The sequence below is a fragment of the Anolis carolinensis genome, unplaced genomic scaffold (genome assembly GCF_035594765.1).
Source record: "Anolis carolinensis isolate JA03-04 unplaced genomic scaffold, rAnoCar3.1.pri scaffold_84, whole genome shotgun sequence".
Classification (NCBI taxonomy): domain Eukaryota; kingdom Metazoa; phylum Chordata; class Lepidosauria; order Squamata; family Dactyloidae; genus Anolis; species Anolis carolinensis.
In genome coordinates, this window is record NW_026943893.1 from 36,286 (window position 1) to 59,735 (window position 23,450).

General features: G+C 46.6%; 1 protein-coding gene across 1 annotated transcript in view; it reads left to right on the forward strand.

Moving 5' to 3' along the window:
* Positions 1-995: 995 nt before the first annotated feature.
* Positions 996-23,450, forward strand: part of LOC134295149 (V-type proton ATPase subunit B, kidney isoform-like) — a gene marked incomplete at its 3' end in the record, with an annotated part of 31,092 nt that continues 8,637 nt past the window's right edge. The window contains 2 exon segments of the mRNA XM_062967040.1: positions 996-1,173; positions 18,581-18,636. Coding sequence (XP_062823110.1) covers positions 1,062-1,173; positions 18,581-18,636 — 168 coding nt within the window.

A 23,450-nucleotide genomic window follows, 5' to 3' on the forward strand; every position in this document is an offset into this window, starting at 1 on the left:
TTTGCCACGGCACCCAGTGTGCCCATCACCACTGGGACCACCTGCACTGGTTTCTGCCATTATTATTATTATTATTGACACAACAACGTTGTATGACACAGCAAACAAGATAGATATGCTGGATTTCGTATCACAAAATCACAAGTCGAACACTTCCCAAGTGTCTAGGACTGTGTGATGTATTATTATTATTATTATTATTATTATTATTATTATTATTATTATGACACAGCAAACAAGATAGATATGCTGGATTTCGTATCACAAAATCACAAGTCGAACACTTCCCAAGTGTCTAGGACTGTGTGATGTATTTTCGGATGATGCGCGCAGATCCCAGTAGGGTGGCCTTTTGCAGTTGGCAGATCGTGATTTTGTCAATGTCTATTATTTCCAAATGCCGGCTGAGATCTTTTGCCACGGCACCCAGTGTGCCCATCACCACTGGGACCACCTGCACTGGTTTCTGCCAGAGTCTTTGAAGTTCAATCTTGAGGTCCTGATAGCGGCTGAGTTTTTCCTGTTGTTTTTCTTCAATGCGACTGTCACCTGGGATGGCAACATCAATGATCCAAACCTTGTTCTTTTCCACAACTGTGATGTCTGGTGTGTTGTGTATAATATTATTATTATTATTATTATTATTATTATTATTATTATTATTATATGTTTAGGTTTATTTACACCTCACTTTGTCTTTCCACAAGGAGACTCAAAGTGTCTTTGTGACTCACTTGTGGTTCAGGGGATGATGGGACGTGCACTTCCCTTTTCATCAAGGAAACCAAAGCAAGGCAGTTGCAGAGGTGTATTTGGTAAACAGAATGAGCACTGAGAGCATTCCTGAGAACTGGAGCATGCTTTGGCAATGGTAAGCACACAACCCTTGCAGGAGACTAGATCTTTCCAGCTCTAGAGTTTACAGACAACAACACTCCCCCCAAGACGTTTACATAGAGACACAGAAGAGGGCAGGACAAAGCAAACTGGGACCGGTCAGCTGGGCCTGGCATAAAAGCCCCTTGGCCTGCCTCCATTCTGCTTTCGAAACCCTTGCAAGGATGGCGACCAAGGTGGAGATCCGCATCAATGGCCACCCCCCGGGGGCACTGGCCGGGGCCAGGGAGCACCTGCTGGCGGCCACCAGGGACTACATCTCCCATCCCAGGCTCAGTGAGTACCGGGGAGGGTGGGTTGCATTGTATCTTCCTGAGACGTTGCACCACTTTGCTCCAAGGCCTGGGCAAACTTGGGCCCTTTCTCCAGGGGTTTTGGACTTCAACTCCCACCATTCCTGGCCTCAGGCCCCTTCCTTTTCCCCCTCAGCCGCTTAAGCGGCTGAGGGGGAAAAGGAAAGGGCCTGAGGCCAGGAATGGTGGGAGTTGAAGTCCAAAACACCCGGCGAGAGGGCCCAAGTTTGCCCAGGTGTCAAAGGGATGACTTCATGAGTTCTTGGTCGGGCCCGAGGGGGGAAAGGAAGGGGCCTGAGGCCAGGAATGGTGGGAATTGAAGTCCAAAACACCTGGCAAGAAGGCCCAAGTTTGCCCAGGTGTCAAAGGGATGACTTCATGAGTTCTTGGTTGGGCCCGAGGGGGAAAAGGAAGGGGCCTGAGGCCAGGAATGGTGGGAGTTGAAGTCCAAAACACCCGGCGAGAGGGCCCAAGTTTGCCCAGGTGTCAAAGGGATGACTTCATGAGTTCTTGGTCAGGCCCAAGGGGAAAAAGGAAAGGGCCTGAGGCCAGGAATGGTGGGAGTTGAAGTCCAAAACACCTGGCAAGAAGGCCCAAGTTTGCCCAGGTGTCAAAGGGATGACTTCATGAGTTCTTGGTCGGGCCCGAGGGGGAAAAGGAAGGGGCCTGAGGCCAGGAATGGTGGGAGTTGAAGTTGGCCCAGGCCTGGTGTAGCTGCACCCAGCAAAGGCAAAACACCTTGCCAAACTACAGCTCCCAGCGCTCCATCGCATTGATCCATGGCAATCCAAGGGGCCTTGAAATGAATGCAGAAGGATAGGAATGAATGTATTAGCCTTAACCTTGGGATATCAGATAAATCCAATAGTATTTAGGAAAACCGGGCCCAGTCTTGGATATTTAGGAGTCCCACTTGGTGTGGGGGGAATCCTGTGATTTCAAGGGAAGGGAGAAATCGTGCTTTAAGCTGTATGAAGCCCAAGGTTCCAGACCTCGTTGTCAAAGGACTTTACTTCCTATTAACTCACAATAAGGAAAAATGAAACAAAAAAGCCAAACCAGACCATGGAAAACCCATTAGAAAGAGATTTGCGGTTCCCTGAACTCTCAAATCCGGGCATCTGTCTGTATCAAGGGCAAAAGGGAGATGGCTTGTTTTCTTGCATGTTTCCATTCCATGTTTTAAAATTGGTTTGTATCATTATTGTATTGTTATTGTTTTGTATCATTTGGTTTTAATGTGTTTTATCTGCTGTTTTTACTTGTCTTTTTCTTTGTTTTTGGGCATGGCCCTGTGTTAGCTGCTCTGAGTCCCTGTGGGGAGATGGAAGTTGGAAATAATAATAATAATAATAATAATAATAATAATAATAATAATAATAATAAAGAATGAGATCGAAAATAAATGGCACCATAATCTTGGTAGTGTTGCACCTCAGGTTAGCTTCACCTTGCTAAATACACCAGGCTGCACACAGGTTATAGTCTTTTGTAGTTTATTAGAAGATAGGAAATAAGTAGTTTTTAAAAGCAAAAGTAAAGGAAAAGGAAAGACAAAATATAAAGAGAAAGAAAGATAACCTCAACAGAAAGGAGAAGGAAATAAGAAGAAAAGGAGTTAGAATTTAAGGAGAAATCAAGGAAGAAAGAAAAGGCAAATTACCTTGAAGAAACTGCAGAGAAGTCATTTTTATATTCACTTTTTAAAATCTTTTTTTCTTTTTCTTTTTTTCTTTCCTGTCTTCTCTCCTTTTCTCTCCTTTTCTTTTTTGCCCAGTCAGGGGTTTTTGCTTTTTATTATTCTGTTAAAACTAATAAAGATTATTTTATTTTTAAAAAAAGCAAAAGTAAAGTTCCAAATGATTGTTGCAAAATCAAAGCTATAGAAATTAATCCAAGAAAACATTAGGTGTAAAACAAGGTTCCATGAATGCATGACAAGGTCCCATGAACTTGAATACACAAAACTGCAAGGAAATCCAGGAAAGCAAGAGATTGCTTCTTTACTCCAAACGAGATGTTGCTTTTGACAAAGGTTTGTCTCTCAGCACACCCTTTAATATTCCCTGCATAGCATGAACACATTTCTTTGGCCTCTGACCGCTCTCTTGTTTGCTATTCTGACACTCCTGCGAACTCGGAATTCCAAATGGCCAGCTCGGTCCAGAGATGCTGTTTGGTCAAGGCCTCTGTCTGCATGCTATCTAGCTGGGAGCTATCCTCCCTTCGCACCTGGCTAGCTTCAGTATCATCTCCACCATTCCCTGCTGTGGGAATGCCTCCCTGCTCCTCATCTCTCACAACAGGGACACTCTGAACCTGAATCCCATAATTCCCATGCGAGTCATCCTGAACCAGAATCCCATCATCTTGAACATCGGGAACCTGAATCCCACAATCCCCATCAGAGTCACTCTGAGACTCCAGCTGAGTCACAACAGGTAGTCCCTGGGATGAGGCATATGTCCCTTTGTTCTGAGCTTTGTGTGATCTTGGGGCCCTTCCAGACAGCCCTATATCCCAGAATATCAAGGCAGAAAAATCCCACATTAGCTGCTTTGAACTGGGTTATCTGAGTCCACACTCAGCTAATGTGTCATTTTCTGCCTTGATATTCTGGTATATAGGGCCGTGTGGAAGGGCCCTTGGAGTGGTTTCCAAACTACAGTGACCTTAAAGGGAACCCATCAAAGGGGTTTCTTGGCCAGATTGGCTCGGAGAGGGATCGCCTTTGCCGCCTTCTGAGGCTGAGAGAGTGTGGCTTCTCTAACCCATCTCCCAGAGTCCTAGGGTGCATCCGCATTGAGAAGTTAGCACACTTTGACATCCTTTTAACTCCCAAGGCTCAATGCTGGGATTTGTAATAGTGTGATGGCACCAGCCCTTAGTGGCAGGGGAGATAAAGGCCTTGCAGAACTCCAAATCCCGGGATTGCATTGCCTTCAGCCAGGGCCGTTCAAGTGGTGTCAAGCAGCATTCGTTCTCCAGTGCAGAAATGCCCTGATATTCATCCCATCGGAAGGCAGCAATGTCTCGGAGGACTTAAAGTCATTTTTAAAAGAGATTCAGGAAGATATCAATTTGATAAAGAGAGAAGTTAGCGCCTTACAAATTGAATTTAAAGACATTACACAAAACAAGGAAATGGACTTCCAATTAAGACTGAGAAATATACAAGAAGAAAGCAAAGAAAATATAAGACAAATAATAGTGACGTTAACAACAAAATTATTGGTCTATGAAGAAGGGAATATGGGCCAAAATATTGACAAGGTTTTTAGAATACAGACCAATTTTGCTATAACCCCCCCCCCCCCCCAATTGTTGTACAATTCAACAAAAAGAGAATCGGGGATGAAAAGTAGTTGAAACCCAGTGTATTACAAAGGAGAAAATATCGTAGTGTCTTTGTTTCTTGCTGCCTTGATGTCACTTGGCCAAAGGTCTTCAGGTTTTCACTTGTGAAATCATGAAGGGTGTCCTTTTGAGGAGGAGGAGGAGGAGGAGGAGGAGGAGGAGGAGGAGGAGGGGGGGGCAAGGCTTGTTTTCTGCTGCTACAAACACAATGGAGCCGTGGATTCAAAGGGCAGGAAAAGACATTCCATCTAAACATTAGGAAGAACTTCCTGGGGGTTGGGCTGGATGGCCTTTGGGGGCCCCTTCCAAGCCTAGGATTCTGGGTGCACGCATGCACCCACGTGGCCACTTTCCCCTTGAAGGGACCCCCAGGTGACCTTGGCCAGGGTCCGCCCCAGGAGGCTTTGATCGGTCTCTGTGGGTCTCACTCAGGTCCAGCTTGCCAAGGCCTGGCTCTGCCGCCGCCCTGCCTGGACCCGCACGTTCCGGTTCTCTCCCAGAGCTTTATTATGAACCAAAACAACCCCAAGGAGCAGAGCCTTCGAATCACAAAGGAGGAGAGCGAGTTGTGGTGTTTTTCCATAAATGCAGCCTGTCCCTGTTTGCATTTGGGGCAGGCGAAGAAGCCAAGCCACGGCCCTTGCACTGCCTTGCTCTTTTCTCCTCTGCTGATCCTTCTTGCCATCACTTTGGCTGCATCGACACTGCTGTTTTTATTGATCTATTTGGCACTGAATTTTGCCGGTTGTTGTAAGCCGCCCTGAGTCCGCTCGGGTGAGAAGGGTGGGGTAGAAATGTTGTAAATAAATAAATCAAATAAATAAATAACTTTGGCTGCATCGACACTGGGGAATGAATGCAGTCGTCTGATGCCACTTTCGCTGCCTTGGCTCAATGCTATAGAATCACAGGACATGCACTTTTACAAGGTTGTGAGCCTTCACTGCCACATAGTGCTGGTGTCTCAGCAAACTACAACTCCCAGGATTCCATAGCATTCAGTCTTGGCAATGGAGCCCCCGGTGGTGCAGTGGGTTAAAGCCTTGTGACCTGAAGGCTGCCAGGTTCGAATCCAACCTGGGGAGAGCGTGGATGAGCTCCCTCTATCAGCTCCAGCTTCAAGATGTCTATGCTGGATTTCGTATCACAAAATCACAAGTCGAACACTTCCCAAGTGTCTAGGACTGTGTGATGTATTTTCGGATGATGCGCACAGATCCCAGCAGGGTGGCCTTTTGCAGTTGGCAGATCGTGATTTTGTCAATGTCTATTGTTTCCAATTGCCGGCTGAGATCTTTTGGCATTGTACCCAATGTACCCATCACCACCGGGACCACCTGCACTGGTTTCTGCCAGAGTCTTTGAAGTTCAGTCTTGAGGTCCTGATAATAATAATAACTTTATTTTTATACCCTGCCCCATCTCCCCGAAGGGACTCGGGGTGGCTTACATGGGGCCTTGCCTGATACAACAATCAATCATCAATACAAAGCAAGAGCACAATTAACCCAATAAAAACATCAACATCAGTAAAAAACAATCATTAAAATCAGCAAGAAGCATACAATGTTAAAAACTAGAGACCATCATAAATCCCGGGCAAAGTGCAGAATGTGCCGAAATGGAGAAGATAATTTCACAGTTGAAATGGACAATAAAACTGTGATGTCTGGTGTGTTGTGTTCCAGAACTTTGTCAGTCTGGGTTCGGAAGTCCCACAGTATCTTTGCGTGCTCATTTTCCAATACTTTTGCAGGTTTGTGATCCCACCAGTTCTTTGCTGCTGGGAGATGGTACTTGAGGCATAAGTTCCAATGAATCCTCTGGGCCACATAGTTGTGCCTCTGTTTGTAGTCAGTCTGTGCGATTTTCTTAGAGCAGCTGAGGATATGATCAATGGTTTCGTTGGTTTCCTTGCATAGTCTGCATTTTGGGTCATCAGCTGATTATTATTATTGTTATTATTGTTACACCTTTTCCCCCTCTTCCCTTCCCCTTATTTCGTGCCACCTTCACCAGGACCAACCAACTCATACTTTTTCACGAGTCCAAACTTTCATTGTCTCTGTTGCTGGCTTATACGCCTTTCCCACTCATAATAATTTTTCCAGGAATGGATTTCCCTTCCTTCCATCCGAGGAGAAGATTCCTCTCACTTCCTTCCCGCTGGATGTTTGCAGCTCGGGGAGTGCATGCCTATACCCCCAACCTGTGTGTCTCTGTGTGTATAAGCACACACGCAGGCTGAGTATCCCATATACATACACACACATGAAATTTGCTGATGTTTCATAGGCACCTTGTTATAAACATAGCCTGAATATTGTACACAGTAGTTTTGATAACTCTGAACACTATATATTTATACAGACACACACACCCATGTGAACACATAAGGCATCCCCCTCCCAATAGGCACATCCTTGAACAGTTTGTAGTAGTAGCAGCAGCTCTGGGGATTTCTTATAACCATCAGTCCAAAGCCTAAAGCATCTCTCTGTCCTGAGCTTCTAATAGAGCCTCTGTCTAGTCTGAAAGTCCAATGGAGTTTGAACTAAACTGTTACTACTGGCGTCTGGTTTCTAAAACGGAGTCTGAGTCCTGAACAGTCCCAGATCAGGGTCACATGGTCTGCAGCCCCTCCCACAACAGAGAGTTAAGGAAAACTGCATACCGATACACACATATACAATACAGTACATAATCTGAATTATATACAAACAAATAACAGGTGAAGGCTTGAAGAAAGTTGCTGTTTCCAACAGATTGGAATGTGGTTGAAATTCCTTCCTTAGTAAGTAAAGGTAAAGGTTTCCCCTGACATTAAGTCGTCGTGTCGGACTCTGGGGTTGGAGCTCATCTCCATTTCTAATCTGAAGAGCCGGTGTTGTCCATAGACACCTCCAAGGTCATGTGGCCACTGGCATGACTGCATGGAGCACTGTTACCTTCAGAGCTGGTCCAACAATGAGGCGAATTAGGCAGTTGCTTTTGGCGCAAAACATACGGGGGTGCAGTCGAGACTGCTTTTTCTGTTGATTTCTTGTAAAACATGATGTTTTGGTGCTTAGTTTGTAAAATCTTAATGCAATTTGATGTTTAATAGGCTTTCCCTTAATCCCTCCTTATTATCCAACATTTTCGCTTACCCAACGCTTTTATTTTTCAGTGATTGGTTTGGGGTGGGGGGGGGGGCGCCAAAATTCTGTTTGCCTACACTTGAAAAATACCTAGGGCGGCCGGAGCGGTACCTATTGATCTACTCACATTTGCATGCTTTCGAAATGCTAGGTTGGCAGAGGCTGGAGCTAACAGCGGGTGATCACCCTGCTCCCCGGATTCAAAGCGCCAATCTTTGGGTCAGGTCAGCGAGTTCAACAGTTCAGCGGTTTAACCTGCTGCGCCACCGGGGTCTCCTTCCTTGGAGGCTTTTAATCAAAGGCTGGATGGCCATCTGACAGGGGTGCTTTGATTGTGCTTTTCCTGCATGGAAGAAGGGGACTAGATGGCCCATGTGGTCTCTTCCATCCTTATTATTCTATGATTCTTTGAAGGCAAACAACAGCAACAAACTCAAGGAATTGCAGAGCAGAGAGCGAAGGGAGCAGAGCCAGGCTGGGCTTTGCTGCATGGAGCCCGCCTCCTCTTCCCCCCCCCCCCCCGCTTAGTCCCCTCCCCAGCCCCATATTTAACCCCAGAGGGCCACCCTGCCCCCTCCCCGTCCTCCTTCCTCCCTTCCAGGCGCGAAGGCCACACTGCCCCTAATGGGCCCGGGCAGCGAGGGGTCTTTCCCCCCCCCCTGCTTAGCCCCCTCCCCAGCCCCATATTTAACCCCAGAGGGCCACCCTGCCCCCTCCCCGTCCTCCTTCCTCCCTTCCAGGCGCGAAGGCCACACTGCCCCTAATGGGCCCGGGCAGCGAGGGGTCTTTCCCCCCCCCCCCTGCTTAGCCCCCTCCCCAGCCCCATATTTAACCCCAGAGGGCCACCCTGCCCCCTCCCCGTCCTCCTTCCTCCCTTCCAGGCGCGAAGGCCACACTGCCCCTAATGGGCCCGGGCAGCGAGGGGTCTTTCCCCCCCCCCTGCTTAGCCCCCTCCCCAGCCCCATATTTAACCCCAGAGGGCCACCCTGCCCCCTCCCCGTCCTCCTTCCTCCCTTCCAGGCGCGAAGGCCACACTGCCCCTAATGGGCCCGGGCAGCGAGGGGTCTTTCCCCCCCCCCCTGCTTAGCCCCCTCCCCAGCCCCATATTTAACCCCAGAGGGCCACCCTGCCCCCTCCCCGTCCTCCTTCCTCCCTTCCAGGCGCGAAGGCCACACTGCCCCTAATGGGCCCGGGCAGCGAGGGGTCTTTCCCCCCCCCCTGCTTAGCCCCCTCCCCAGCCCCATATTTAACCCCAGAGGGCCACCCTGCCCCCTCCCCGTCCTCCTTCCTCCCTTCCAGGCGCGAAGGCCACACTGCCCCTAATGGGCCCGGGCAGCGAGGGGTCAGGGGCCGGCAGCGTGGGTCAGAGGAGCCCCCCTCCCATGGCAAGGCCCCTTCCCCTCCCTCCCTCCCTCCCTCCCTCCCCAGAGAAAGCAGGGCCGGCCTTCACACCAGGCCTATTACGGGTTTGTAGAAAAACAAACTGCGTGCAGTCCTGTCCAGACTTATCCAGTCCTTTGTTGTATCCACAATGAGCAAAAGAAAAACAAGCCACGAAAATGGAAGAGAAAATCAAAATTTACTCTTAAGTAGCAGAGTCAAAAATCATAATAAAACTTCCCGCAGCAAAACTCACATAAAGTCTCTGGCATTAAATTCATGCAACTTCATAGTAGGCTCTCAGCAAACATTCAGTAAGTCCCCCAGTAAGTCCCCAAAAGACATTGCAAACATTTCCCAGATATCCCCCATTCAGGGAGTGGCTCAAGCCTGTTAGCCCTGATTGTTCCAATGACTCAACCATGAGTTGTAATTAACCAGGTGTTTTTCTCTTAACACACACTTACACAAGTAGTGATCCCACAGAAACTTAGTCACATACATGCATATACAGTAATAAGGCCCCTCCAGCAAAGGCAAAGGCACAGCAAGCAAGTGATGGAGGGCGACCCCCAGGGAGACACAATTCATTTGCCGGTTGCAACCCATTCAAGGGAGGTTCCTTGTGTTCAGGAGATGCCTGTATTGGAAGCATTTGTTTGTCCTTTTTAGATAAGAATATTTTATTGGGGGGGGGGGGGGGAGGCAACACAGTGGAAAGACAGTACAAATACAAACTGTACATGTATGTTCTAGTTACTGCAAAAAAGTGCAAAATGACCTCAAAGCACAAGCACACAAACAAAATGCGCACTGACACACAAACAAAGAAGGAAGGAAAGTTGGCCAGAGATTTCTCCTCGATCCGCAGAGTCCCTTTGTCCACCTTGGCTCATTCGCAGATCTTTGCCTTGGGAGTGTGAGAGCCTGCTTTTCTAATGACAGGATGGGAAATGATAGCACACAGCTGCCATTACTGCTGCTGCTGTTGTTATTATGACACACAGCCGAGTGCAAATGGAGCGTGGGGAGGGGATTCCTTTCCCTGCGGAGCTGGGGAGTTCCTTCTGCAGCCCCCCAGATTCCCCCTTCTTATGGCTCCTGGGGGGTCCTGGGGGCTGAAATCCACTTTCCATTGCTTTGCACCGTTAGCACCTTATAGCCAGAACCGGACCCTGCCGCGTGTCCCTTCCTGCTGCCGGGACAGGTGAGGAACTCAGGGGTGTTCCGCTCTAGGAGCAGATGGAGCCGGGACATTTCTGGTCGCAATTCAAAGGGCTGGTTTGGGTCCCTAAAGCTGTTCAAACCCAGGTGATCTTTTGAACAGTGGCTGAATGGCCATCTGTTGGGGTGCTTTGATTGTGCTCTTCCTGCTTGGCAGAAGGGAGTTGGACTAAATGGCCCATGGGGTCTCTTCCATGTTTCTATTGGAAGTACTGCCCAGCGTCCTTGGCAATGTATTGCAAAGCCATTGTGTCATTGCACACAATGGCTTTGATTGTGCTTTCCCATCATCATCATCATCATTATTTGATACACCACAAGATGAGTCCAGAGCAAACAAGATCCCTCTGCTGGCTGTTGTATTGGCTCACATGTCAGACACTTCCCAAGTGCCTAGGACTGTGTGATGTATCAGTGAATAATGCATACAGATCTGAGTCGGGTGGCCTTTTGCAGCTGACGGGTGGTCATTTTGTCAGTGCTGATTGTGTTTAAGTGCAGGCCAAGGTCTTTAGGCACTACACCCACCACTGGGACCCCCTTGACTGGCTTGTGCCAGAGTCTTTGCAGTTCAATCTTTAGATCCTTGTTGCTTCTCGTCAATCCTGCTGTCCCCTGGGATTGCAACATCGATGATCCAAATTTCGTTTTTTTTCCCCACGATGGTGAGTTCAGGAGTCTTGTGCTCCAAAACTCTATCAGTCTGAATTCAGAAGTCCCAGAGTAGTTTGACATGTTCATTTTCTGTAACTTTTTCCGGCTTGTGATCCCACCAGTTCTTTGTTGCAGGCAGATGGTCTTTGTGGCACAAGTGCCAATGAATCATCTGAGTAATGGTGTTATGCCTCTGCTTGTAGTCTGTCTGTGCGATCTTCTTGCAGCAGCTGAGGATGTGATCCATTGTTTCGTCTGCTTCCTTGCAGAGCCTACATTTGGGATCAGAATTTCAATTCTGGCTTTGATAGCATGTGTTCTAATGGCTTCCTCTTAGGCTGCAAGGATCAGGCCCTCCTTTGTCTCCTTTTCCCAAGTTCCATTTGTGAGCCACATGCATGTTTTCCTTGTCCATTCTGCTCTCAAAGTTTCCCAGGAACTGTCCACGGAGAGAGAGTCACCTTTTGCCAGTTTTCTCTTCTGCTCTGCATTGTATTTTCACGGCATTCACGCTTAGTCTTTTGCACTTTAAGCCATTTTCTATTGATTCCTATCAATGTTGGTTCTTGTCTTTCACGCAATCTGCCAGTGCATGTTTCTCTTCCTCTACCGTATTATCATTATTATTATTGACACAAAGACAGAGTATGGCACAGCAAACAAGATGTCTATGATGCTGGATTTCGTAGCACAGAATCACAAGTCGAACACTTCTCAAGCGTTTAGGATTGTGTGATGTATTTTTGGATGATGCGCAAAGATCCCAGTAAGGTGTCATTATTATTATTATTATTATTATTATTATTATTATTATTATTATTATTAGTATTATTATTTTATTGTATGACACAGCAAACAAGATACATATGCTGAATTTCGTATCACAAAATCACAAGTCAAACACTTCCCAAGTGTCTAGGACTGTGTGATATCATCATCATCATCATCATCATCATCATCATCATCCCAAAGGAGACTCAACGTGGCTTACATTAAAAGTATGATCACAACATTTAAAATATACGAGTATGCATGGCAGGGGTTGGGCTACATGACCCATGTGTTCTCTTCCAACTCTTCCATGCTTAGCCTTTCTCAGTTGGATCACTCAGTCCCTTCTTAGCAGACAGCCTCCTAGGTCTGCCCCAGAGGTCCTTGGCACGGTGGCCCTTGAGACCTTCTGGCACTGCATTAGCACATGAGTCTCTGCACTTGCTGGCTCTGTTGATGCATCAACACATTTCCAAGCTCTCCGTCCATCCATCCATCCGTCATCTGTGTGTGGCCCGGATTAGTGCGACCGGGTCACCCTCTGCCAGGTCTGCTGCTCCGAGAGAGCACAAAGCCCAGGGACAATGGATCCCCGGCGCAAGAAAAGGCGGCTTCCTCTCTCAGCCGGGCCTTTCTGGGCCTTCTGCGATCTCCGGGTCAGAGGGACTATTTTTAGGCCAATTAAGGCACCATCGGGGATGCTTTTCCTGAATGGCGTTCTGCCTGCATTGTGCAAGGCCTGTGCTGACTGGTAACACAGTGCAATATTTGCGCATGAATGGTGCACGGCGGGCGCCCTGTGGCACAATTGCAGGAGTTTCCCTCGCCTTCCATTGCAGACCCCCATTGATTCCGTCTTATGGAGTCCTGGGGCTTGCAGTTTAGGAGGGACATTGGTCTAAGCTAGGCATGGCCAAACTTTGGCCCTCCCTCCAGGTCTTTTGGACCAACTCCCACCTTTCCTGGGGAATGCCACAGTTGTGTCTTCCTGTATGGCAGAAGGGGGCTGGACTGTATGACCTTTAGGGCCTCTTCCAGCTCCATGGTGGTATGAGTCAATACTCAGATGGGTTCAAATGATCCAAATACGTGCTTCAATGGATGCGGGTACTTCAGATAGATGCTCTGATGGTTCAAATGTTTTGGATGAGTCCAGATGTTCCAGATGGTTGTGTTGATAGGTCTGAAACATCCTGAAAAATAGTACAATGGGTTCAAGTGCTCCAGATAGATGTGCTGATGGGCCCAGTTACTCCAAATCAATGCTCTGATAGGCTCAAATCATTCTGATAGATGTTGTGATGGGTCCAAATCAACCTGATGGAAGCTCTGCTGGATTTAGATACTCCAGGTGAATGCTCTGATGGGCCCAGATGGTCCCAATAGGTGCTCTGATAGGTGCAGATGCTCCAGATGGATGCTCTGATGGTTCACATGTTCTAGATGGGTCCATAGGCTGCAGATGGTTGTGTGGATGGGTCTGAATCAATCTGATGGATACTCCAGTGGGTCCAAATTCTGCAGGCAGATGTTCTGAATGCTATAAATGCTGCAGATAGATGTGGTCTGATAGGTGCAGATGCTCCAGATGGATGCTCTGATGGTTCAAATGTTCTAGATGGGTCCATAGGCTGCAGATGGTTGTGTGGATGGGTCTGAATCAATCTGATGGATGCTACAGTGGGTCCACTTGCTCCAGATGGATGCTCTAATGGGTCTGAATCATCCTGATGGTGCTCCAGTGGGTCCAAATGCTACAGGTGGATGCTCTGAATGCTCTAAATGGTGCAGATGGTTGCTCCAATGGGTCCAAATGTTGCAGATGGATGCGCCAGAAAGACCAACCTGGAATTTGGTTGCGCCAGGTGTCAGCATGTGTCAGGGATTCCCCCACACAATTGGGAGCGCTTTTGTTGGCCTGGAAATGTGCCACATGAGGCTTTGAATGTGTTTTACCCCCCCCCCCGCCCCCCGCAATCCCTTTGGGGTTCACGCTTGGCTGGAGGCGTCCTCCTTGGCCCCCTCGGGGTCACATGACGGTGCAGGTGTGTATGGGAACCTCGTCCGGCTGCACCAGCGGGCCCTAATTAGTGGCATAGTGCGCAGCCCCCCGCCGGGCCTTTCTCTGGCCCCAATCGCCGGCCGGGACGGTCCGATGTGTTTGACAGTGCTGCACAAACTGACACATCGCACAATGGGATGGGTTGCGTAATGGGGAGTGCGGGGGGGAGGGGGGGAGAGGGGGAGGGGAGACTCGGCCTGACACCAGGGACCGTCGGGAAAGTTTGGCCTCTTGGGACGGAGTTGTAGTTGCCAAGATTCCACCACATCGAGCCATTAATTCAAATGACAGGAAAGCCTCATTGTTGTTATTATTATTATTCTAACCATCAAGCAGCGGCTGGATGGACATCTGTTAGGGGTGCTTTGATGGTGCTTTTCCTGCCTGGCAGAAATAAAAGGGTTGGGCTGGATGGCCTTTGGGCTCTCTTCCAACTCCAGGGCTCTATGGGAATCCCACAGTGTACTGTCAAGCACTCCTTGGCCGGGAAGGCCAACCTTCAGGTTTCATAGGACTTGAACTCCAGCAGAGGAAGTGAGGTCAAACTGCATCCAGTCCACAGGGATGATGTCCCTTTGGCTGGCCATCACCACCGTGATTCACTGGCCACTGGTTTTGCCAGGCTTTGAGGCGATGGTTGGTTCCAGCACAATTTGAGCTCTTTGAGGGCCATTTCTGTCTCTGAACTTTCTCTGGAAGAAGGGATGAAGAAAGAGAATAAAGAGGGGAAGGAAGCAAAAAGGAAGGGGGAAAGGAGGGAGGGAGGGAAGAAGAAAGGAAGGGAAGGGAAGGAAGGCCCTTTGGAGGGGGTGGCTGGTGCTCCAGCGTGGGAATCGGGTACTTTCTGGAGGGTCCCTGAGAAAGCCGCGAAAGGGGTCTTGGGAGCAATTAGTGCCTGGTGGGGGTCGCAGGTGGGCCCCCTCTCCCTCCCTCCCTCCCTCCCTCTTTGTGCGCAGGGTCAGTTCCTCTGCTCCTGCCCCCTCCCCCTTGTCCCCCCCCCCCACAATGGGCAGGGTTAATTCTGAGGGGTCTCCATCCAGGAGGGACACCCCAGGGAGGCCCTCTGCTCTGCCCACCTGCTGCTGGGATGTTCAAAAAGTATTTATTCAGGTAAAAAGAATTCCATTGTAGATAGAAAGGCTTGGGAGCTGTCTAGACTACTCTAGACTGGTTTCTAAGGAAAATAAGAAAGGAAAAATAACAAACATCTAAATAGTCACATCTTGCCAGGAGAGACAGCAAGATGCTGCTTGTTAGCTAGAAGAACAAAGGGAGAAGAGACTGAACTAAAATGGTTCCAACCTCATGGTCCAGTTTATTGGGGCCATAAAAGACATTCTGACCAATGAGAAGTTAGTGTCCCTGGAGATTCACATTTCTACTAACTTCAAAGTAAGGGAAGTGACGTAAACAGGATAGAAGGAAACACAGTAAAGCCTGTCTAGGCATGCTTTGGAAACAGGGAAAGGATTCCCTCAATCTAATTCTATCATCTATCTGACTACATGTAGACTTGAGTAGTCCAGGGTGATTCCCAACAGAAGGAAGGAAGGAAGGAAGGAAGGAAGGGAGGGAGGGAGGGGGAGGGAAGGGGGAGGGAAGGTGGAAGGAAGAAGGGAAAGGATGGAGGAAGGAAGAATGGACAGGATAGAGGCAGGAAAAGGAAAGGAAAGGAAAGGAAAGGAAGGAAGGAAGGGGGAAAGAAGGATGGAAGAAGCAAAAGAACAGAGGAAGCAGAAGGGAAGGAAAGGGAAGAAAGGAAGGAATGAAAGAGAGCCCCCCTCCCCCGCAGCCCCTCCACCCTTCCTCTTCCTCTTCCTCTCCCCTTCCTTTGTCATTACATGAAGGCCTGCTTCCATCAGTTGGCCTGCTAGGACAGAAGCTCCAAGGGATCTGTTGGACTGACTTACCACTTCATCCCATTCATTAAATCCTACTGAGCCACCCACTTAAGACACGGCAACCCACTGTGTTCATCCCATGACGTAGGCTTCACGTGTAGGGTAGAGATATCTTGGCATCTGAAAAGGGTTGCAAAGGGTTATCTTTTCAGATGCTTTCGCAGCTGGTTGGCAAGTGACTTTTTTGCAGGTTGCCCAGACCCGGCCCTAGGTAATTTTCAAGTGTAGGCGAACAGAATTTTGGCGCCCCCCCCAAACTAATCACTGAAAAATAAAAGGGTTGGATAAGTAAAAATGTTGGATAATAAGGAGGGATTAAGGAAAAGCCTATTAAACATCAAATTACATTAAGATTTTACAAATTAAGCATCAAAACATCATGTTTTACAATAAATCAATAGAAAAAGCAGTTCGATACATGGTAATGTTATGTAGGAATTACTATATTTGCAAATTTAGCACCAAATATTGAACTGGGATATAGGGCAGTGTGGACTTAGATAACCCAGATAGCCCCCAGTATTAAAAAAACCCCTCTAAAATCAGGACAATAAATAAAGAACAACACTCTGAAAACAGGAGAAATCCAGACAGTAAACAATCAGGGACAGCTAACACCTCCCAAAAAAAAGATTCTCCCAGGCAAGAAGAAGCCAGGACAATGGCACCACAGGCATGTGCCTAGTTCACCTTACGGCTGGACCGCCTCTGAGGGGGCCCCTTCCTTCCTTCCTGAGGTTGCTGGGCTGCAAGACAACGTTGTATGATTGTTTCCTTTTTAAAAAATATCACTGACACGCCTAGCCATTTTTGCTGACACGCTGCCGCATGCAGATTGATTGGATGACTATGTCTTTTGTGGCCAAATTTGGTGTGATTTGGTCCAGTGTTTTTGTTGTTTACTCCAGGGGAATTATGCACATTACACACACACACATACATATATATTATTGTAGTATATTATCATAATATTACTATTATATTATTATATTATTCATTATTCATGACTACATTGAAACTACAATAGAGAGAAATCAGTGTGGAAACTGCAAGAGGTACCATAGATTGTTGTACATGGAAATAATGGTAGTAAATAGTTTTTGATTTATTAAATACAGTTATATATTACAATTATATATTTTTGTTATTTAACTATGCATATTGTGAAATTATGGGTTTTTTCTCGAAGTGACACACCACCCAAGTCATGCTAGGTTTTTTGGTGAATTTTGACACACCAAGCGCAAAAGGTTGCCCATCATTGACTTAGGGCACACAGAGACCATACAGGGTTTTAAGGACGGGCATGTCACCTTCCAAAGGAAGACTGGAAACCGTGTTCGTTGTTGTTGTTGTTGGCTCTTTCTTACATGCCTTTCGTGCTCGCTTTGCATTTCTTGCACTTGCTTAATTTCCGCCATTTCTCGCGCATGGCACACATTTCTCAATTGGAAAAGGGAGTGAGAACAAAAGGGTGTTTGGACAGGAAGGCCAAGGCGCTGCTGCTGCTGCTGCTGCTCCTTTTTGCAGAAAGAAGGAAGGAAGGAGCCCCAGGGAGCCAAAGGCCTCTTGGGTATTTAGGGCAAGCGGGGAGAGAAAGGAGACCCCCCCTCGGCCCTCGCCCCTTGCCCTCTCCTTGGGCCATCGCCTTTGCAGCCTCAGCAGCCGCAGGAGCAGCAGGGGTCCAGCGGGGCCCCATCGCCCAGATGTGGGGGGCCCTCCCTCGGGGCCGTGACCCTTACAGCAATGGTGGCTGGACCTGTCAGTCTCAATGGGGCTGATGGACCAGGACGGGGGGGGGGTCCTGCAAGGGGGGAGAAGCGGGCGGACAGGCAGGGATTCCCAGGAGAGGGAAGCGGGGCGAGGCCGGGCAAGGAGACGGCACAGGACCCGGTAAGTGGAGGTGGCAGGAGGAAACAAAGTAAACGTGCAGGTGGCGAAACAAAAAAAGTCCAGATCACAACACAAAAACAAGTGGAAACTGCAAAACAAAAAAGTGGGAATTGCCAAACAAAGTAAAAGTGGAGATGACAAAAGAAAACAAAACAGTGGGAATCACAAAACAGAATAAAGGCAGAGTTGGCAAAACAAAAAACTGAAAATTGCAAAACAAAAACAAAAAAAGTGGAATTTGCAAAACAAAGCAAAGAAAATGTGGAAATTGCAAAACAAAAGTCCAGATCACAAAACAAAAAAGTGGAATTTGCAACACAAAGCAAAAAAAAGTGGAAATTGCAAAACAAAACTCCAGATCATAACATTAAAAAGTGGTACAATAGAGTCTCACTAATCCAAGCCTCGCTTATCCAAGCCTCTAGATAATCCAAGCCATTTTTGTAGTCAATGATTTCAATATATCGTGATATTTTGGTGCTAAATTCATAAATACAGTAATTACAACATAACATTACTGCGTATTGAACTACTTTTTCTGTCAAATTTGTTGTATAACATGAAGTTTTGGTGCTTAATTTGTAAAATCATAACCTAATTTGATGTTTAATAGACTTTTCCTTAATCCCTCCTTATCATCCAAGTTATTCGCTTATCCAAGCTTCTGCCGGCCCGTTTAGCTTGGATAAGTGAGACTCTACTGTAATTGCAAAACAAAACAAAACAACTCCAGATCACAAATACATCCAGACGAGCAAGCCAATCCAAACAATGGAAAGATGGTTGTTTCCCTGCTATTTACACTGCCGAATAAACACAGTTTGAGACCCCTTTAACTCCCTTGGCCCAGTGCTGAGGGATGCTGGGAGTCCTAGTTTCCCAGTGTTTGTAGACGTCCCTGCATCTTGGGGAGAGCCCCCCCCCCCCCCCCCGCTGCCAATGGGGCTTGGAGGCCCATGGTTTCCACAGGAAGTGCTGACCCTGTTCCCTCTTTCCTCCTTTCCACAGCTTACTGGACCGTCTGCGGAGTGAACGGACCGCTGGTGGTGCTGGACAATGTTAAGGTACAATGCAGGCTTGGGAATGAGCGGGATGGCGGGGGGTGGGTGGGTGGGTGGTATTGTTAAACTACAATTTCAGTGTTTTTCTGGAAAAAACCCCTGAAACCTCGATTCCATCCTGTGCTTAGAAATAAAATTACCAGTGCGGCTAACGGTTCTTTACAAACAGAAAAATGCCCAAGAGAGAGGAGCCCAAGTGTGCCTCCAAGGGTCACAGACACACCCCATAAGGCGCACTGGGCCTGGGTCGCCTGGGTTCCCATCTGGCCTTGGAAGCTAAGCAGGGTCAGCCTTGGTTCGTAGTTGGCAGGGAGACCGACAAGGAATATTATTTATTTATTTATTTATATCCCGCTTTTCTCTCATGGGTGGGATTCAAAGCAACATACAATGCTTAAAGACAAGAAAAATTACATAACATAAAAAATTCAACGAAAAATATCATATAACCAAATAAACACATTACACACTACATCAACCATATATAGATAAAGGTAAAGGTTTTCGCCTGACATTAAGTCCAGTTGTAACCGACTCTGGGAGTTGGTGCTCATCTCCATTTCTAAGCCGAAGAGCCGGCGTTGTCTGTAGACACCTCCAAGGTTATGTTGCCACTGGCATGACTGCATGGAGCACCCTTACCTTCCCGCCGGAGTGGTACCTATTGATCTACTCACATTTGCATGTTTTCAAACTGCTAGGTTGGCAGAAGCTGGGGCTAACAGTGGGAGCTCACCACGCTCCCTGGATTCGAACCGCTGAACTTTCGGTCAACAGGTTCAGAAGCTCAGCTTTAACACACTGCATCACCGAGAACTCCAAACCATATATAACAAATTAATACATTAAGCTATTACTATATACAGTATTTTTATATCCTGCTCCCATCTCCCCAAAGGGGACTCGGGATGGCTCACATGGGGACGTGCCCAGTTCCAAAATACAATAAAACACAGCATAATTAAACCAATGTAAAACAGGTAAAATAGTATAATAATACAAACCAGAATAAAATATCAACATAAAACATTAGAAGATTAGAGTCTGAACAAAATATACAACCAGTAAGATAAAATTCAGCAGACTCTACAAAAGGGAATTAAGGATCTCATTACAGCGTTCAATCCATAAGAGTGGGGTGTGATAAAGTGCAGTAGTTGTGGCCACTAATAACTAACCGGGACTATTTATTCGAATGCACATCAAAATAACCATGTTTTAAGGTCCTTTCGAAAGATGGACAGTGAGGGTGCCACTCACTGTCAGAAAATCTCCTGAATTTCATGGGAGTCTCCCATCATAAGCCAAAAGGTGACTTGAAGGCACAAATAAAGACACACAAGGCCTGCCCTTGACCCCTTTCCCCCAAATACTGCAGACTAGAGCTTCCAAAGCAAGGCGAGGCAATTCTTTAGACTGTCTCTCCCATAACTCCCCAGCCAGCATCACTGGTGTTGTCGAGCAATTTAGAGCAGCAGTGCACAGTGAGATCCAAGCAGTTGTGGGTTAAGCCTGGTGAGAAAAAGAAGCCAATAGTCCAGAATAGATCTCACCAGGTTGAAGCAGAAGCCATAGAGGTATTTTAGTTAATTTCAGCTGAAAGTGATGCCAGCTCTTATTATCCAGCCTGGTGTCCTTATTTATTTATTTATTTTATTTTATTTGCAGTATTTATATTCCGCCCTTCTCTCCCTGAAGCGAACTCAGGGTGGATTACAATGAACATATATATGGCAAACATTCAATATAATAATAATAATAATAATAAGAAGAAGAAGTTTATTTGTATCCCGCCTCCATCTCCCCCGAAGGGGACTCGGGGCGGCTTACAGCAAAATCAAAATACAAACAATGATAAAATATAAAACATCAAGACAAAAACAAAACCAATAAAAAATATACACAATAAGTTAAAAACACAACGCAGAATTAAAACATCAGGTTAAAAACAATGAGGTTGCAATAGTGGATAAACAAAGTGTACGGTGCACATTATGGGTAACAAATTCATAAATAGATAAAGTGCATTAGAATCATTTAAGGTCACATTTGGTACGGTAGGGAGGAGTCCTGAGTAATATCAATCAATCAATGCCATCAGACAGACAGCATACAGTATAGACACACACAGAGGCATTTAACAATTCCAGCTTCACGATTCCAGCCACAGGGGGAGCTGTTGCTTCACTGTCCACTAGTGACTGTACTTCCTCATTCCTTTCCGACATGTTGCTGGCAGTTTTATGGTGTTGTAAATTAGTTAAATTAGCCTCCCTGCATAAAGCCTACCTAAATTTCCAACTGTCTTTCGGGCTGCTTAGGTAAATAGCAAGTCGGGTTATTTAATGGTCGGGGGCTTAACCCAACTTGGGGTTCAAACTCATGACCTCTTGGTCAGTAGCGATTTATTGCAGCTGGTTACTAGTCAGCTGCACCACAGTCCGGCCCTTGGCAAAACTATACGTTCCCTGTGGCGCAGGCTGGAGAGCAAGCCAGCTGCAAACAGCTGCAATGAATCACTCTGACCAGGAGGTCATGAGTTCGAGGCCCGCTCGGAGCCTATGTTTGTCTTGTCTTTGTTCTATGTTAAAAGGCATTGAATGTTTGCCTATATGTGTAACGTGATCCGCCCTGAGTCCCCTTCGGCGTGAGAAAGAAGGGTGGAATATAAATGCTGTAAATAAATAAATAAATAAATAAACTATATTTTATTGGGGGGGGGGGGTTGTTACGGGTTTGTAGAAAAACAAACTGCGTGCAGTCCTGTCCAGACTTATCCAGTCCTTTGTTGTATCCACAATGAGCAAAAGAAAAACAAGCCACGAAAATGGAAGAGAAAATCAAAATTTACTCTTAAGTAGCAGAGTCAAATATCATAATAAAACTTCCAGCAACAAAAACTCACATAGTCTCTGGCATTAAATTCATGCAACTTCATAGTAGGCTCTCAGCAAGCATTCAGTAAGTCCCCCAGTAAGTCCCCAAAAGACATTGCAAACATTTCCCAGATATACCCCATTCAGGGAGTGGCTCAAGCCTGTTAGCCCTGATTGTTCCAATTACTCAACCATGAGTTGTAATTAACCAGGTGTTTTTCTCTTAACACACATCCACACAAGTAGTGATCCCACAGAAACCCAGTCACATACATGCATATACAGTAATAGGGTTCACCTTCGACTACACTGGGAATGGCAGTCCAAAGAGAAGACCCCAAGTGATATTTCAGAGGAAGGACCTGGAAAAACCAGCTTCTAGACTTCCTCTCCTCTTAAAACCCTGCAAAATTAACAAGGGCATCATCATAAGTCAACAGGCAGCTTGAAGTCACAGAAGTCTTGCACATGCGCAGAGCGAGAACCCAGTCTTTGCGGTGGCATCGTAGCATTTAAGCCGCTTCACCGGGTCTCTTGTCCATCTCACTTTTCCTGATTATTCTTAGGCTGAGAATGTCTTGAACGGGCAGCCCCTCGTGGCGAAAGAGGGCCACTCTTCTGGAAAGTGGCCCACATTTCACAGGTGGGATTTTTTTTTTTGCAGGTGGGGATTCACCTGTGAAATTAGGTTGGCACCATAATACAATCCACCTGGATTGTGCCTCCACTGCTGCTTCCGTCTCTTTCCTTAAAGCATCCCATTCTGTCCAGGATCACAGGAGGTTGTGCTGGAGGACCTACACGTGCCTAGAGAGATGTTCCCTTTAGATCAGGCATGGGCTGACTTTGGCCTTCAAGATGTTTTGGACTCCAACTCCCACCATTCCTGACAGCCTCGGGCCCTTTCCTTTTCCCCCTCAGCCGCTTAAGCGGCTGAGGGGGAAAAGGAAGGGGCCCGAGGCTGTCAGGAATGGTGGGAGTTGGAGTCCAAAAACACCTTGAAGGCCAAAGTCAGCCCATGCCTGATCTAGATCCTCCACCATGGCTTCATGGTCATACAATTGTGTCAGAGGAGCTAGAGATTCCAAGAAAGAACGTATGTATTAATCAGATCCACACAAGTCAAACTTGCAAAGACGGAAGGCCAATTGCATAGGCAAATATATGTTCGGCGAGTAGACTTATTAACAAAAGACCCAAAGCACCAAAGTGATCAAAAGAACAAAAACACAGAGACCAATGCTATTGCTTGCTTTGGAGGCTTTTCTTTGTAGCGAAATAATATGGTTGCATTGTTTACAAACCAAAAAATCACAGATATCTAAGCAGTATAGAGGAGGTAAACAAAGGACACAACAAACATTTCTCATATCAGAGACTTCTCTCATTTCTACTTACCAACCTCCTCCTCATATGCAGAAAAGCAAAAGAAGACAACTACTTGCAGCATACTGCACAACTGTAATATTGTTATAGAAAGATGCAAAAGAGTGAATTGAACTCCAACTATTTTGTTACTTGTGCATATATGAGTAAAAGCTTAACTCTGCACTATATGCTTTAAGCAGTAGAGTGAATTAAACTCAAACTGTTTTGCTATATGTACACATACTTGTGAGAATTTAATCCTGTAATATCTATTTTAGAAATACTACACTGCTGCGTATTAATATTTTATTGGATATATATGCATAGTATTACTGTGATTTAACAGACACAACCTTTGTTTACCTCCTCTGCACTGTTTACAAAACCAAGGTTTCCATAATAACACAAATAACGTTCTTTATACTTCCTTTTTTGCTTCCACGCTGGGCTTCTTTCTCATGCAAATACCCTGTTTCCCCTAAAATAGGACATCCCCAAAAAATAAGACCTAGTACAAGTTTTGCTGAATTGCTAAATATAAGGCCTCCCCCAAAAGTAAGACCTAGCAAAGGT